This window comes from Xenopus laevis, chromosome 4S (assembly GCF_017654675.1).
Source record: "Xenopus laevis strain J_2021 chromosome 4S, Xenopus_laevis_v10.1, whole genome shotgun sequence".
NCBI lineage: Eukaryota > Metazoa > Chordata > Amphibia > Anura > Pipidae > Xenopus > Xenopus laevis.
Window position 1 is genome coordinate 58,217,367 of NC_054378.1, and position 14,326 is coordinate 58,231,692.

At 38.7% G+C, this 14,326-nt stretch overlaps 1 protein-coding gene across 1 annotated transcript in view; it reads left to right on the top strand.

Moving 5' to 3' along the window:
* The window catches only part of syde2.S (synapse defective 1, Rho GTPase, homolog 2 S homeolog), a 45,633-nt gene that overhangs the window by 18,498 nt on the left and 12,809 nt on the right, over window positions 1-14,326 (top strand). The window contains exon 3 of the mRNA XM_018260684.2: window positions 7,581-8,677. Coding sequence (XP_018116173.1) covers window positions 7,581-8,677 — 1,097 coding nt within the window. The remainder of the gene's footprint in view (window positions 1-7,580; window positions 8,678-14,326) is intronic.

Sequence of the window (14,326 nt, forward strand, 5' to 3'; positions counted from 1 at the left end):
ATGCCTGCACTTGGATCCATTGCATTGGCCCAGGTACACATTTTGGCACAAAAAAACAAACTCTTGTGCTTTGTTGCCAAAATCCACCTCGTGTATGTGCACCCGGCCCAATGCAATGCATCCACGTTTAGGCAAGGTAAAGGGCTGATTCTCTGGCTGCATTTTCAGCCCCATGTGGCATGAGCTTTAAAGACTTTAAGGTGTAATAATGTCCTTTTATTAGCAATTTATGCATTTATTATTACATTTAATTATGGCCAATGTAGTGATAATGGTAAGCGATTGTTTTCACATTATATTATTTATTATAAATTAATTATTCACTAATAATACATTTGGAACTGTTAATCTACTCCTGTGCACTAATATCTCCCATTATACCATTTCTTTTTTTTTTTTCACATAATGAATTTGGCTTTATTATGGTGCTTGTCTTTGCTAAACCTCAGGAAACTGCTTAAATGACTTAGATGCGATAAAAAGCAAAACTGTATGTACCGGTATGTGTCAGAAAATCTGCAATTATAACAGTGTTTACACTTTAGTAAACCTGCATTTTTTGTTACTTTTCTGAGTGCAAGTTATTATTGATGTTTACCTCAATTATCAAACAGATTCTCGTGTTTGATATTACACTAAGGAAGTGCTTCCGGTCAGTAGAGCTTGAACTATTGACCAATTGCTTGGACTGTAACCACAGCTTTATGCATGTGTTGGATTTTTTGTTGATTGATAAATGCATCTGACAATGTGTTTTTAGAAATCACTGATAACAGTAGACCACCCATCAATACATTTTGGGCAGCTCTACGTTCAAGAGGTTGAACCTTGTATAACATGAGTTCAATAAATAGGGATTGTGCTAAAGGAACAGTTCAGTGTAAAAATCAAAACTGGGTAAATAGGCTGTGCAAAATAAAAATAGGTTTCTAATATAGTTAGCCTAAAATGTAATGTATAAAGGCTGGAGTGAACAGATGTCTAACATAATAGACAGAACACTTCTTCCTGCTTTTCAGCTCTCTAACTCTAAGTTAGTCAGCAACTTTAAGCGAGGCGACATGGGATACAACAGTGAGTTTGCAATTGATCCTTAGCATGCAGGGCAAAAGCAAACCGTTATGCCCCATATGTCAACCCCTCAAGTCTGGTAACCAATCAGTGGAATCCAAGATAGCTGCAAAGCAGGAAGTAGCGTTTGGGTTATTATGTTACACATCCAGTCACTCCAGCCTCTCTAGATTACATTTTTGGCTAACTAACTTTATTAGAAACATGTTTTATTTTGCACAGCTTATCTATTTGCCCAGTCTTTATTTTTATACTGAACAATACCTTAACATACTTTTTTACCTATTGTTTTAATTTGTGCTTATTTCTTGACTGAAACAAGTGAGAGGTAGATTAATAAATTGTTAGTATAGAATGCCCTCCCTTTGTTATAACTGTTTTCAGTCCTTTATGCAAGGTGGTATAAGGGGTAATGTGATTCTTTGCCTTGCAAGGACCAAACTTGGAATAGCTTCAGTTTCCCTGTTTGCCCTAATTACTATTATTGCATTTACTTGTAATGTGCTAATGCTTTCTGCAGTACTGTACATACTGGTGCATCATTTACAAATCAATTAATACTGTAGTTAATGAGGACTACATATGTATGTATGTATATAGATAGTCGTCATATGTATATAGATAGATATATATATATAGAGAGATATAGAGATATATATATACACAAAAAATACGACACAGCAACGTTTCAGGCTTACATTAGCCTTTCCTCAAGCTTGAGGAAAGGCTAATGTAAGCCTGAAACGTTGCTGTGTCGTATTTTTTGTCTGAGAAAAGTCCCCTGAATAAAGGCTTTTTAAGAAAAATCGCTTTTGCTGGTGCTGTCTATATATGAAAACCTCAAATCATACTCCATGAACTCATGTTGCACAAGGGGGCAACTTTTATTTGCTTCTATAGTAGCAGATCTTGTAGCATGTTTGGCGCGGAGTTGTTCATTTCTTTTGAGAGTTATTCTGTAATAATTATTTGTTTATAGCACCAGCCTATCCTGAGAACTTTTGCAGAGGTTGTTTTGAATTCTGCTCAGGCCGTGCTTCAGTGAAGCTTTACAGTCAAATGTTAATATTATGAGAAGCCAGTTAAACCGCCTGTGTGTTTATGTGTGGGAGGATCCCAGAGTACCCAATGGAAATGCATGCAGACACATGAAAAACATCCTTGCAGTGCCTTGGTGGGGATCAAACTCAGGAACTGTGTTTTAGAACTAAATAAGTCTTTTGTGCAATAACATATATTGTGCAATAACATATTTGTAATTTTTATTAAACTTAATATTGTCATATGCGTGTTTACAGGAGCATCAGACATTCCAGGAGCCCAGGAGCCAGCTCTGTCTTATTGGTGTCTTGGTGTTGCGCCTAGGATTGCCACTAGGGTTGCCACCTGGCCGGTATTCTACCAGCCTGGCCGGTAAAAATTATGGTTGAGCCCAATGTTATTAATAAGGAAAAAAAGATAAATATATAGGAAGGCTGGTATTTTTTTCCAGAAAAAGTGGCAATAGTTGTGTTTACATTTTTTTATTGTTATGAAAGCCCATATGCTCCAAAACAGAGGATCCTTGTATGCACTGTTCCTTTTATGGGTAAACAGGAGGGGAACTAACTAGGAGTCTTGCTAGGGGATCTCTTGACAAATAGCTCCACATTAGAAGGCCCCTGGATGCCATGCATTACTAAGTGCTGGAGTCATTTAGGATTGTTCTCCACGTCCTAGAATTTACGTCTGTATGAGTGAAGCTTTGTCCAGTTCTATCAAATGCTGCACTTGTGATCGGTCTCTGCCAGAGCTTCACAGCAGACGGTCTGTAAATAGGCTGCCTCACTTGTAACGGGAAGGGAGGAGGGTGCACGAATAACACGACATCTGTTCACTTAGTGAACACAGCTTTGTAGAATATCCATGAGATCTGCACCAATATAGTTGTGGAATGCCGATCGCTTCTTCTCTATGCAAATGAGTTTACTTTTTTCTTTTACTATGCTCTTTTCTAAATGAAACATATGATTGATGGAATTCTTTATAATGCTTTTAAATCAAGTTCACCATAAAATGAACATTTGGTATGTTGCAGTGGTAGTCGGTTTTCAGTTGCTCTCCTAATTTTTTTGTATTTTCTAAAGTGAAAATATTTTATATATAAGCTGTACTTAACATTACACACCTTTTATGATTTTTTTTCTGTAGAGACACATTGACATTTGAAGACAATTTATTTCTACTTGTAAATAAACTATAAAACATACAATGGTTTATCTGTTACGCAAATATGGGTCCCACATCCCTACCAACACTTCAATGGCTTTGTAGCTAAATTATAGCAATATAGCTTCTAAAGCAAACTCACAGTATTTGCCAGGCTATCATTACTATTATTACTTATATAGCACCTTTGTCTCCCGTCTCACTTTACAGAGTAATGGGATACAAATACAAGATATAGCAGCATATACAGACAATCATTTCACCAGAGCAACAAGATCATTGTAATTGCATATTGTTAGAGTTTATAATTCCTTTTAGGTTTTGGTGCCACTGGCAAGTTAAACTGTTATCTATTTGCCAAGTTTTTAGCAACAAAACAAGATATCATTGCAATTTGATATATTCATGCTATAAGCTGGCCTGTCTTTCCAAATTTTGGACAGTAAGGTTGTTTACTCTAGTGCCTTGAAGGCAGAGGTTAGGCCAGGTTAGAGACAGTTAATGCTGTAAGCCTGATGCCAAATGTGATGGACATCATTTTCCCCCACACTGGCAACTAAATGGCAGAACATACCTTTTGATAGAAATCAATGTGGTACATGTTTTATGGTTGCAGAATCACATTGACTGCCATACAAAGGTATTTTTGTCACATTTTGTTGCCCGTACTTTAGAAAATTTACAGCATATGACAAGGCCTTGTCTGTGATTGTCACTGTGGCCAGGCCCAAGGCACCATTACTATACAGCCTTGATTTATAAAAAATAGAAAAGGACTGTTTGAATTGCGATGAAAGGACCTCAATCAACTGCCAGACAGATTCATTCTGACCTTCAGACACAAGCTGCAATAATTTCAACTCACTGTATCCATCACCAACTCCATGAAGTGTGTCTGTGGTAGGATACCAAGCAAGACCATGCTGCTGACTGAGAAACATGAAAACATTACTGGCCAAAATCCTCCTAAGTGAATGTCCTGGAAACAGATGTTTACCAGAAAGCTTTTGTCTCATTTTTTTTTGTAAAGATTTTAAAGAAAATAACACCTAATATTTTGAGATTCATTTGCTGTGCCATGAAATGTCTGCCTTGAGTCTATGCATTGTATCATGAAATTTGGACATAACCAACGCAGTGTCAGAAAGCTGCTCTCTGTTTTAGATCATGGGCTTTCCAGCAGGATTATGCTCGACTGCTCTGAAGTGACCAGATAAAAATTCTATTGTAAACTGCTGCTGGGAGAAGGTGTCTTTAGGTTATGAGAGAACTGGGACTAAAAGTGGTGCAAAATGTTAGTATATGTCACGATTTTTCATGTTTTGTGTATCAATATTCAGTTGGAGACATTTTGAGCAAATCTTGTTTTGTGACACATTTTGCATATGCTAATAAAGTAGTATCTCTCTAGAACTCCATAAATACATTGTCATTTTCAGAAGTCATAAGTGCGTGTTTGTGTATCAAGAGGAGTGAGAGGAACAAAATCATTTAAACAAAGAGGCTCCGATATGTACAATGAAGAACACAGAGTAGAATGAGTTAATGGTATATATAGGAAAGGTTTGCAGAATAGTTTGACTGTGCAGTAAGATAAAATCTCTGAAATCTTCAGTCAGTCTGGTGAGTATGTCTCAGGTGACTGCAGTAAGCGTGGTATAAAAACAAGAACGTAAGGGATTATCTGCATTTTCATCTTTGCTTAGCAGTAGCTTTTGTGGATTCTTTCAGTACAAGACCAGAAAGGCAGGATATGCAAAGCTGGAGAGTAATGGTGTGTGTATGTTTTTTGCTTTTCTTAGAGACAGTCTCTCATGTCTCTGCCTGTGGCGTCTACAGAAGCAGTTATCAATCAAAAATGGAATGAAGATATTTTCTATTGCAGTGTTATCTCTCTTTCGACATTAGTCAGTCACTAAAATATGTAGTAAATGATTTAATGTGTTACTGTAGGTTGTTCACAATTACAATAGTAATAATCCATATAATGTTGTTCTTTAGATCAACCACTAAAACAAAGAACTTTATTGTTAACATACCCAGTTTAAAGATTTTTGAGTGACCACAGTTTTCATTGATGCAGGGATCCATATAGCTTGGGTGCACTTAAAGATAGTCTAATGCTCTAATTGCATTTAGCGCGTCAGTTCGGATCCACATACAGACTCGTCATGAAGAAGCTGCTGCTTATTAGACCACCAGAGCAGCCAGTATAATACTCTAAAGGGGAACTGCATGCAAAGGAAACTAGGTGGAGTCGCCTAATTTTTGATTGTGCAGCAGAATTGCCTACAGACCCCTAGCAATGGGAAAGCATATAAAGTTAACCCGACCAGCAGTTGCTTCTATAAAAACGATTAAACGGTAGGTGCAGCACCCATAGGGTAATTCGTTTTATTATTATTATTATTATAAAAAGTAAAACAAAGTATTGCACTTACATATAAAAGAATCTTGAGCGCATTAGAAAGTCACTTAGAGGTGCAGTTTAGTCAGGGTGCAGTGGAAAGTCTCTTTGTTCTTAGAGAAATGGAGAGAGTCTTAGAGAGAGAGACTTTTTCCTTATATAGCATGGTGCTGGATAGACAGATCACATCCTACAAGTGGGATGTAGTCACATGGGTCAAATTATAGTGGGACTGATACAAAAATCTGATGTGTAAAGTTTCCATCTGACGTGACAAGTCTGTTGGATGCAACTGCTGCATGCTGTATTTTCATCTGACGAGATAAAATCTGATGGTGTCTGATAGACTTTTGTTTTTACATTGAAATACATTGAATGTCGGATGTAGATGCATGAACACACTATGACTTTATCTGATCCAACTTTACATTCTAGCTATGGGGGGCTGGGGATCAGATAAAATATGATCAAAACTGTGGGGTTTAGCCCTTAAAGTGGTTGTATAACCTTTTAAAGGAGATGAAAAGACAACAATCACTGGGGGGGGGGTGCTTAACTTTTGGCACACTCCAGTGATTGTTGTCTTTTCATCTCCTTTAAAAGGTTATACAACCACTTTAAGGGCTAAACCCCACAGGAGATTTTGATCAGATTTTGTGGGTCAGATTGTATTCAGTTACCTAATACCCCATTCACGTGCTCCTATACGCAAAAATCTGCCCCGGCCTAGGGTTCCTCAAGCAAGCACCACGGAGCAATCCTCTTCCTGCTTCTTCTTTCTTCACATGGGAGCTCATATGCAGTTGTGTTAAAAGCTGATCTTCACTCTATTGTATGTTCTTGGCCCCAAGATTTTGAAGAAAGATGAAGCTGAAGAAAAGGATTGCTCCGTGGTCGTCGCTAAAAACAACCTCTGTTTTCTGCTAACAGGAGCACCAGCCTGAGGTATCGGGCAAGTGAAAACAATCACTGCAAACTGACAGTTTTTAACATAGAGCTGCTGAGAAACTGTGCCAAAGTCTGTTTTGTGTGATTGCTTAAATAATGATGTTGAGAAATGAACAGACTTCTTAATGTAATCAGCTGGAAGATTGGGCGCTGTTAAGCCAGCTATATATGCAGCAAGCCAGTTTAGTCATTTGTGACAGATGGGTATTTATGGTCTGACAGTCTACATGTGGTTGTTGCAGTTTCGCCATTAACTTGTGAGGCAGAATTGAAAGACCAAATGGTCTGCTCACATAGAAATCAGCCAAATTGTAACCCTAATTTATTGCCGTCTAGTATGTAAAATAGGAACTCATAAAGAAGAACTTTGAAATGAGTCATTCACTTAAATTTTACTGCCTGGCTAGTTAAACTGGCAGTGCTGATGAAAATTGGGCAAAAGGAAAGCGTGATGCAGTTCTTATACTTATTCCCCATCTAATGATCAGGGGGTTGAAGTCCTAATGGCCATTTTTGAGATTTATCAGGCTTTTAGGTATGCAAAACAGAACCACAAGGACTAGTTAAAATGACTTATTTGTTCTTGCCTCTGTTTGTGTGTTGCTAATGGGCTCCTTGCAACGGGTCATCTTGTCTCAGAGATTGTGATACTAAGGCGCAACGTTTGTTATATTTAAATCCAAATTAGCTTTTTGGAAAGAGTGAGCATGTGGTATACTCTGAGATTTGGTCCTCCCCGAAAAGGTTTCCCTATCAAGGATAAAAAAACACTGGTTACATGAAAACACCAATGAGCATCATGCTACAGAGTCCCTTGTAAAATACGGTCCTATTGTACACACATTACTTTAGATACTTTCTTCTCTGTAAACAGGTTAAAGAAGAGATGTATATTTACTCCAATCATATGAATACTGATTTTTTTTTTTTTTTATATTTTTTTAAGGTGCTGGTGTCCAGAGCTCCATCAAGGCCATTTCTTCCCAAGCTACAGAATTGTCTCCTCCATCTAGTCCAAACCCTTCAAAAAAGGGAGGAAGTATTAATTGGTCTTTTCCTGATAAAATTAAATCCCCAAGGACTGTCAGGAAGCTGTCCATGAAGATGAAAAAGCTGCCAGAACTCAGCAGAAAGCGCAGCATCAAAGGGACATCAAATGCAGACCAAGCCCCTTCTACGTCAAAAAGTAACTGCCAAAATATAAGCCGTACAGCATCCTTATCTTCCTCGGGAAATGTGACAGCTGCTGCCAGTAGGAATGTCATTAGCCGATACCACCTCGATAGCAGTGTGTCATCCCAGCAAAACTATAAGAAGAAAAGCTCTGGGAGCTCGAAATCCTCAAGCAAAGGGGGATACCTCAGTGATGGTGACTCCCCTGAGCTTATAGCAAAGTCAGGTAAACATGGAGCAGACGATAGGGCCACAAAGGGAAAAGAAGCACTTGCAGGCGGTAACACAAAATCCGATATAGACATTGATGCATTTCGGCATTATAGCTTTTCGGATCAGCCCAAGTGTTTTCAGTATATATCAGGACTCATAAGTCTTCATTTTTACGGAGCAGAGGATTTGAAACCTCCAAGAATAGACTCAAAAGATGTATTTTGCGCAATCCAGGTTGATTCAGTAAATAAAGCAAGAACTGCTCTTCTTACATGTAGGACGGCTTTCTTAGATATGGATCACACGTTTAACATTGAACTTGAAAATGCACAGCACTTGAAGCTAGTAGTGTTTAGTTGGGATCCAGCGCATCGTAAAAACAGAGTTTGCTGCCATGGAACTGTTGTGCTCCCTGCACTTTTTAGAGTGACAAAGACACATCAGCTAGCTGTGAAACTGGAGCCCAGAGGGCTCATTTATGTCAGGCTGAATTTGATGGAACAATGGGAGAATTCCTTGGACCGCCCAGGAGTGGATCGGGAGCCTATTGTATTTGGTGTTGAGGCCAGAAAAGTTGTTGAAAAAGAAAATGCTGGGCTAATGGTACCGCTGCTGATGGACAAGTGCATTAAGGAGATTGAACAGAGGGGATGTCAGGTAATATATTCTCTTTTGCTATCTCTCATAAACCCCCAAGTAGGGATGGGTGGATTTTTTAGACTTGTATGGTGGCGTGCGTAAAAAAAAAAAGACGCGCGTCAAAAAGATTTTTTTTTGACACACATAGACTTTAACGGTGGCGAATTTTTGCCGAAACTAAACGGGTCAAATTTGCCCATCCCTAAGGCTTCACTCGTTTATTTTTAAATGCACTTGTCCATTCACTTTACTTGTAATTCTCTATATTTTATGACTGATTTTATAGTTTTGGCCATCTTGGGTGATTACCCTAATGTCTTGGGTTAAAAACTATGCTGTACACGTGGCTCAGCAGACATAGAAAGGCTCAACAAACTTTTGGCTAATAGTGGCTGCAGATGGGTTAATCCAAGGGTTTCCAAAAGGTAGATCTACCAATAGACCTTTAGCTGGTGATCAGTAGATCTCAAGACACTGTCAACAAACAGCTTGACTAAATCACCCTCCTGTTTCATGTTTTTCATTCAGATATTTATTATGTTATGTTCACATATGAAATAGCTGTTTGTTAAATATAACAATATACATTTTCTCATAAATCAATGTATAAATATTAGGGATGCACCGAATCCAGGATTCAGTTTGGAATTCTGCCTTTTTCAGCAGGATTTGGATTCGGCCGGGCAGAATCTTTCTGCCCGGCCGAACCGAATCTGAATTTACCTATGCAAATTAGGGGTGGGCGTGAAATCGAGTGACTTTTTGTCACAAAACAAGGAAGTAAAACATGCAAATTCGGATTTGGTTCGGCATTCGTCCGAATCTTTCTCCAAGGATGTGGGCAGTTTGGCCGAATCCAAAACAGTGGATTCGGTGCATCCCTATAAATAATATTTTCCATGGAACAGAATGCTAACAGTGCTTTTATGGATGTAGATTAGTATAGAACAACATCACTAAAAGTAGACCTTGCATTAGTAAAGTAAGGGCACTCCTGGGTTAATCAGTGATGATGCTTAGGCCTGCCCTTTACCACAAACTCCAATATATTCATAATTATAGGACTCTTTCACAAGCCTCCTGCTGTCACCAAAACGCATGCACCAAGACTGAAGCATTTGAAGACGGGGGTGAAATCAGGTGGTGGGCAGTGATATCATCCACTATGGGGAAAAAAAGGGAAAGCTTTGTGACAATGCTGCTGCTTGTAAATGAGGTTTGTTTCTTTTGAATGTATTCACAGAAAGTGGTGAAAGTTTGCTGGGAGGGATTAGTTACCCTTTACATTTATGTGATACATTTAAAAGATGAACATATTTCATGAACTGAAATCACTCTAGATTTCTTCATCTTTTTAAAAGTCACTTTTCAAGGAGGCTCTTTTATTAACACTGGGCAAATTTGCACCTGGACAATAAACAATAGCAAGCAATCAGTTTTGAGCCAGCTGTGGGTAGAACCTTGAAATAAAATATTTGGTTGGTTACTATAGGTTGCTGCCCAGGTTCAGATTTGCCCTGTTCATAAATGACCTTAGAATATGTTACAGTTTGGACAGAAAGCAATGGAAGTTTCTGTGCATTGGGCCTGCAGCAGTTGACTTGGCAGTGAGACAATGAATTTTACTTGTCAACTTAGGAACTGACTTTTATACTTTTGTTCTCTACAGAAGTGGGGCACCTTGTTGTCTCTGCTCTGTGTTTTCTCCTAAAGGGTGGCACACTATGGGGTTATTTATTAAAGTCTGAATGCCAAAAACCTGTAAAATTCGTGTTTTTTTACAATAAAATTAGGATTTTTAGTGGGAAAAAAACAAATTTTTCGGGATTTATTATAACCGAGGATGGAAAAAGTCTGAATCCAAAAATCCGGCAACTCAGAACTGCTGAGGTTGCATATAAGTTAGGGATGCACCGTAACCAGGATTCGGTTTCGGATTCGGCCAGGATTCTGCCTTTCAGCAGGATGCGGATTCGGCCGAATCCTTCTGCCCTGCCGAACTGAATCCGAATCCTAATTTGCGTATGCAAATTAGGGTCTGGAAGGGAAATTGAGTGACTTTTTTGTCACAAAACCAGGAAGTAAAAAATGTTTTCCCCTTCCCACTCCTAATTTGCATATGCAAATTAGGATTCAGATTCGGTTCGGTATTCGGCCAAATCTCTCGCGAAGGATTCGGGGGTTCGGCCGAATCCAAAATAGTGGATTCAGTGCATCCCTAATATAAGTCAATGGGAGAAGTCCTGAAGATATCTTGAGCTGCGCTGGGTTTCCGAAAAAAATCCGAAAAATTTGTACGGTTTTTTCCCCACACAGAAATATATTGGGAAAATGTATTGATAAATAAGGGGGGATTTAGTCTGAGTATTTTTCAGAAATGAATGAGATAAATTCTGACTAAATTTGGATAAATGGGCCTCTGTGTATTAGATGATTTTACCACCCAGGAAACAGGGAAGGGGTAAAAAAATTAAAATATCTCCTGTCCCTGTTAGGTCTTTGGTACCATTTTTTTTGAATGTTAAAAAAATTTTTTTTAGCAAAAATAACGAGTTCTGTGCATTTTTATGTGAGTTTACAGATGTAAACTCCTTTGTGTCTCCCATGGTAAATTAAAATAGGTCTTCTGGTGAGATTCTTACTCAGATCAGCTTATTTGAACATTGTGATCCAAATAAAACTAAAATGAATAATCACAATACCGTAGCTTGTTTGCCTTCCTTCCCCTGCAGACAAGGGCCCATGTTGTTTTCTGCATGTTATTCAGTATGATTCTTCATTTAACACGTGCCAGGTGTGATGGTAAATGACAAACAGTGACTTTGTATACAAATATTTGCACATCTTGAAAGCAGATGTCTGTCTGATTCTGAAGCTTTTGGAGTGTGTTCCTTAGTTACCAAATGACACGTGTCTTTCTCTTGATATGTGACTGGGAGCTCTGTCTGTTCAGTCCATAGAAACCTCTGCACTGTTTCAAACCTGTGTTTTTATTTGGTATTAATATGTCTCTTATAACCAAGTAGCTATGTTGCTGGGGGGGGGGGATAATTGAAAAAAACAGAAGTTTAATGAGAGAACATTTCATATAATAGAAAGGGCCTTTTTTTTTTCATCGGGGACCTTTTTGAGATGGTACAGCCAGGCTAAAAGTGTAAGCTCAAAAGCCAGAAATAACTGTCCCTTTAGTGTCTCTATGCAACGTTTACTTGAATATTTGGTCTGCTCAGAGCCCCACAAACAAAGAGTACTTAGTGTTCTTATGTCTTTATTTTGGCCACAGTTGTAGATGGAGGTATTTCCTCATCACATGAGGCAGCCTTCTGAAAGAGGAGAGGCCTTGTGAAAGTGTCACTTTAATACTAAAGCACTTTTGCCAACACTGTTGATTTTAAAAGGGTAGTGTGATGTTGCACAGACACAGACATGTAAATAAGAGCTGTTTTGCAAATATTTGGGAAGTATTACATGAAGAATTAGAGGAAAGATGTGATTGGCACTGATAGCGTTCCAGTGGAGAAATGAGAAGTTTAGTTATATGAGGTCTTTTGACCCCTTAGAGATTTGTTTCATTTTTTAATTGCCTATGAGAGATGTTGGTGCTGTCAGGATGAGGTTAAAGGGGATATCAACCCAAAACTTCTGTGGCATGTGAATATCATTTTTAGGCAGTTTTGTCCTCCAGAAATTTGTTAATTGCAGACTTGTGTTCTTTTGAATCTCCAGCATGGTGGGAGGCTAGTTCAGTTCAGTTACGCCCACCCACCCACATGAATTGCCCTCAAGTGCTCGTATTGCCATTTTTATTCTTGTGGTAATATTATAGTTTATCCATTTTCATGTCTGTTGGCCAGGGTGGTATACCTGGACCTCTCGCTATTCAGTATATGCCCATGCCATTTCTGTGTTGCCTACCTTATTCTATTGACCAGCAGCTGAAATGTCTGCCATAGACAGCCAGTCTTCTGTTCAGAGCAATTGGGAGGTTTTCAGTGGATGTTTGCTTGTGTCTGATCTCTCAGAAAGGACTGTGGGTAAAACTCCAGTGAGCTATTAACTTAAATAACATTTTTACCTTATGCATAGGTCTTACTGTATGAGTCAGAGGCACAGCAGCCTCACTGTAGTGAAGATTCATGGCTCTGAATTTGTCACCTGTATATATATATATTCTCTCATCAATATCAATCCCTTCAGTGGTGTAGACAGCACTGCATGTGTTCTGGCCTGCTGTATCTGCTACTGGGCTTGGTACACATATTGCCATATTCTCTTTCTAGCTGGGGGGGGGGTGTTATTTGCCTTTATTACCCAGATGTCTGAATCTTGAGGTCACAGTATATACCAGTATATACCATATTCCAAGTGATGCTTTAAGTTATTGCAGGGGTCACATAGCCCACCATTTGTTCTCTGTAGCCTATAATAAAACATTAACAAGCTGTTCCATTATCGGTCACACCCCCTCTCCATTGTGGTAACACAGTTTATCTGCCGAATTTTACAAACCTAGGATCCATTACTATCTACAAGTATTATCACATCATTTGGGAGTATGTTCATGATACGTATACTTTATAAAAGCCTTTCTTTTTAAGGATTTAATGACTATAATACAACCTCACGTTTGCTTAATAGATGTACTCTAAGTTTTTAGCTTGTATTTTGTAAAAATGTCAGATTAGCATGGGTAAAGGCTTGCTATGTAGTTACATCATTTCAATGGCTAACAAAGGCCTGTTGTATAGAGCTGCAGGCAGATCAAAACAGTTTAGAGGGTCTAGTTGGAAATGTAGCATAAGAATAGATTATCGGGACTGTTTCAGTTACACTATGTTCTGGACAGTCTGCATAATCTAGGGAACCAATGTTGCTTAAAGGAGAACTAAAGCTTGACTAAAGAAGTATGGCAAAAATGTTGTACATTATGTTTTGTGCTTCTGTACCAGCCCAAGGCAAATACAGCCCTTTAGCAGTAAAGATCTGTGTCTCCAAAGATGCCCCAGTAGCTCTCCATCTTCTTTTCTGCTGATTCACTGCACATGCTCTGTGCTGCTGTCACTTACTGAGCCTAAGGACCAGCTCAAAATATACAGTACATTAGAGTCCTGCAGTGGGTTGGGTACCCGCCGGTTACCCGCAAAAAAAGCAGGCACCTTGCGGAACGAGGGGAAGATTTTCAGGTGTAAATTTAGGTCTAAATTTCTTATCTTATGTAATATTGTATATTTTACTCCTTTTTAAAGTTTTACAAAACTTTTTCTGGCCCGCCCACTTTTGATGACGTCACTTCCGGTTTGCAGAACAGTCACTTCCTGTTTGATGGTGGTTGGCGGGTTGCCAATAAGGCAATTGCGGGTCCAGGTCAGGTAGCGGATCAAAGTGGGAAAATATGCGGGGTCAGGTCTGGGTCTTAGAAATTGGTTCCGCACAGGACTCCACAGTACATATAGAATATAAATATCACAATATAAGGCTGATTAGTAACTAATACAGATAATTACTACATGGCAGCACAGAAACCAGTGCTAGTACCAGAATTTAATAATAAGCCGTGTAGCTTCAGTTTATTTTACAGGCCAACCTTATTTTCTGCTTGATAATTTATGATGACCCCTAAGCTCAGCTTCTCAAGATTTTTAGGTTTGTGCAAAGACAGTATCAGCA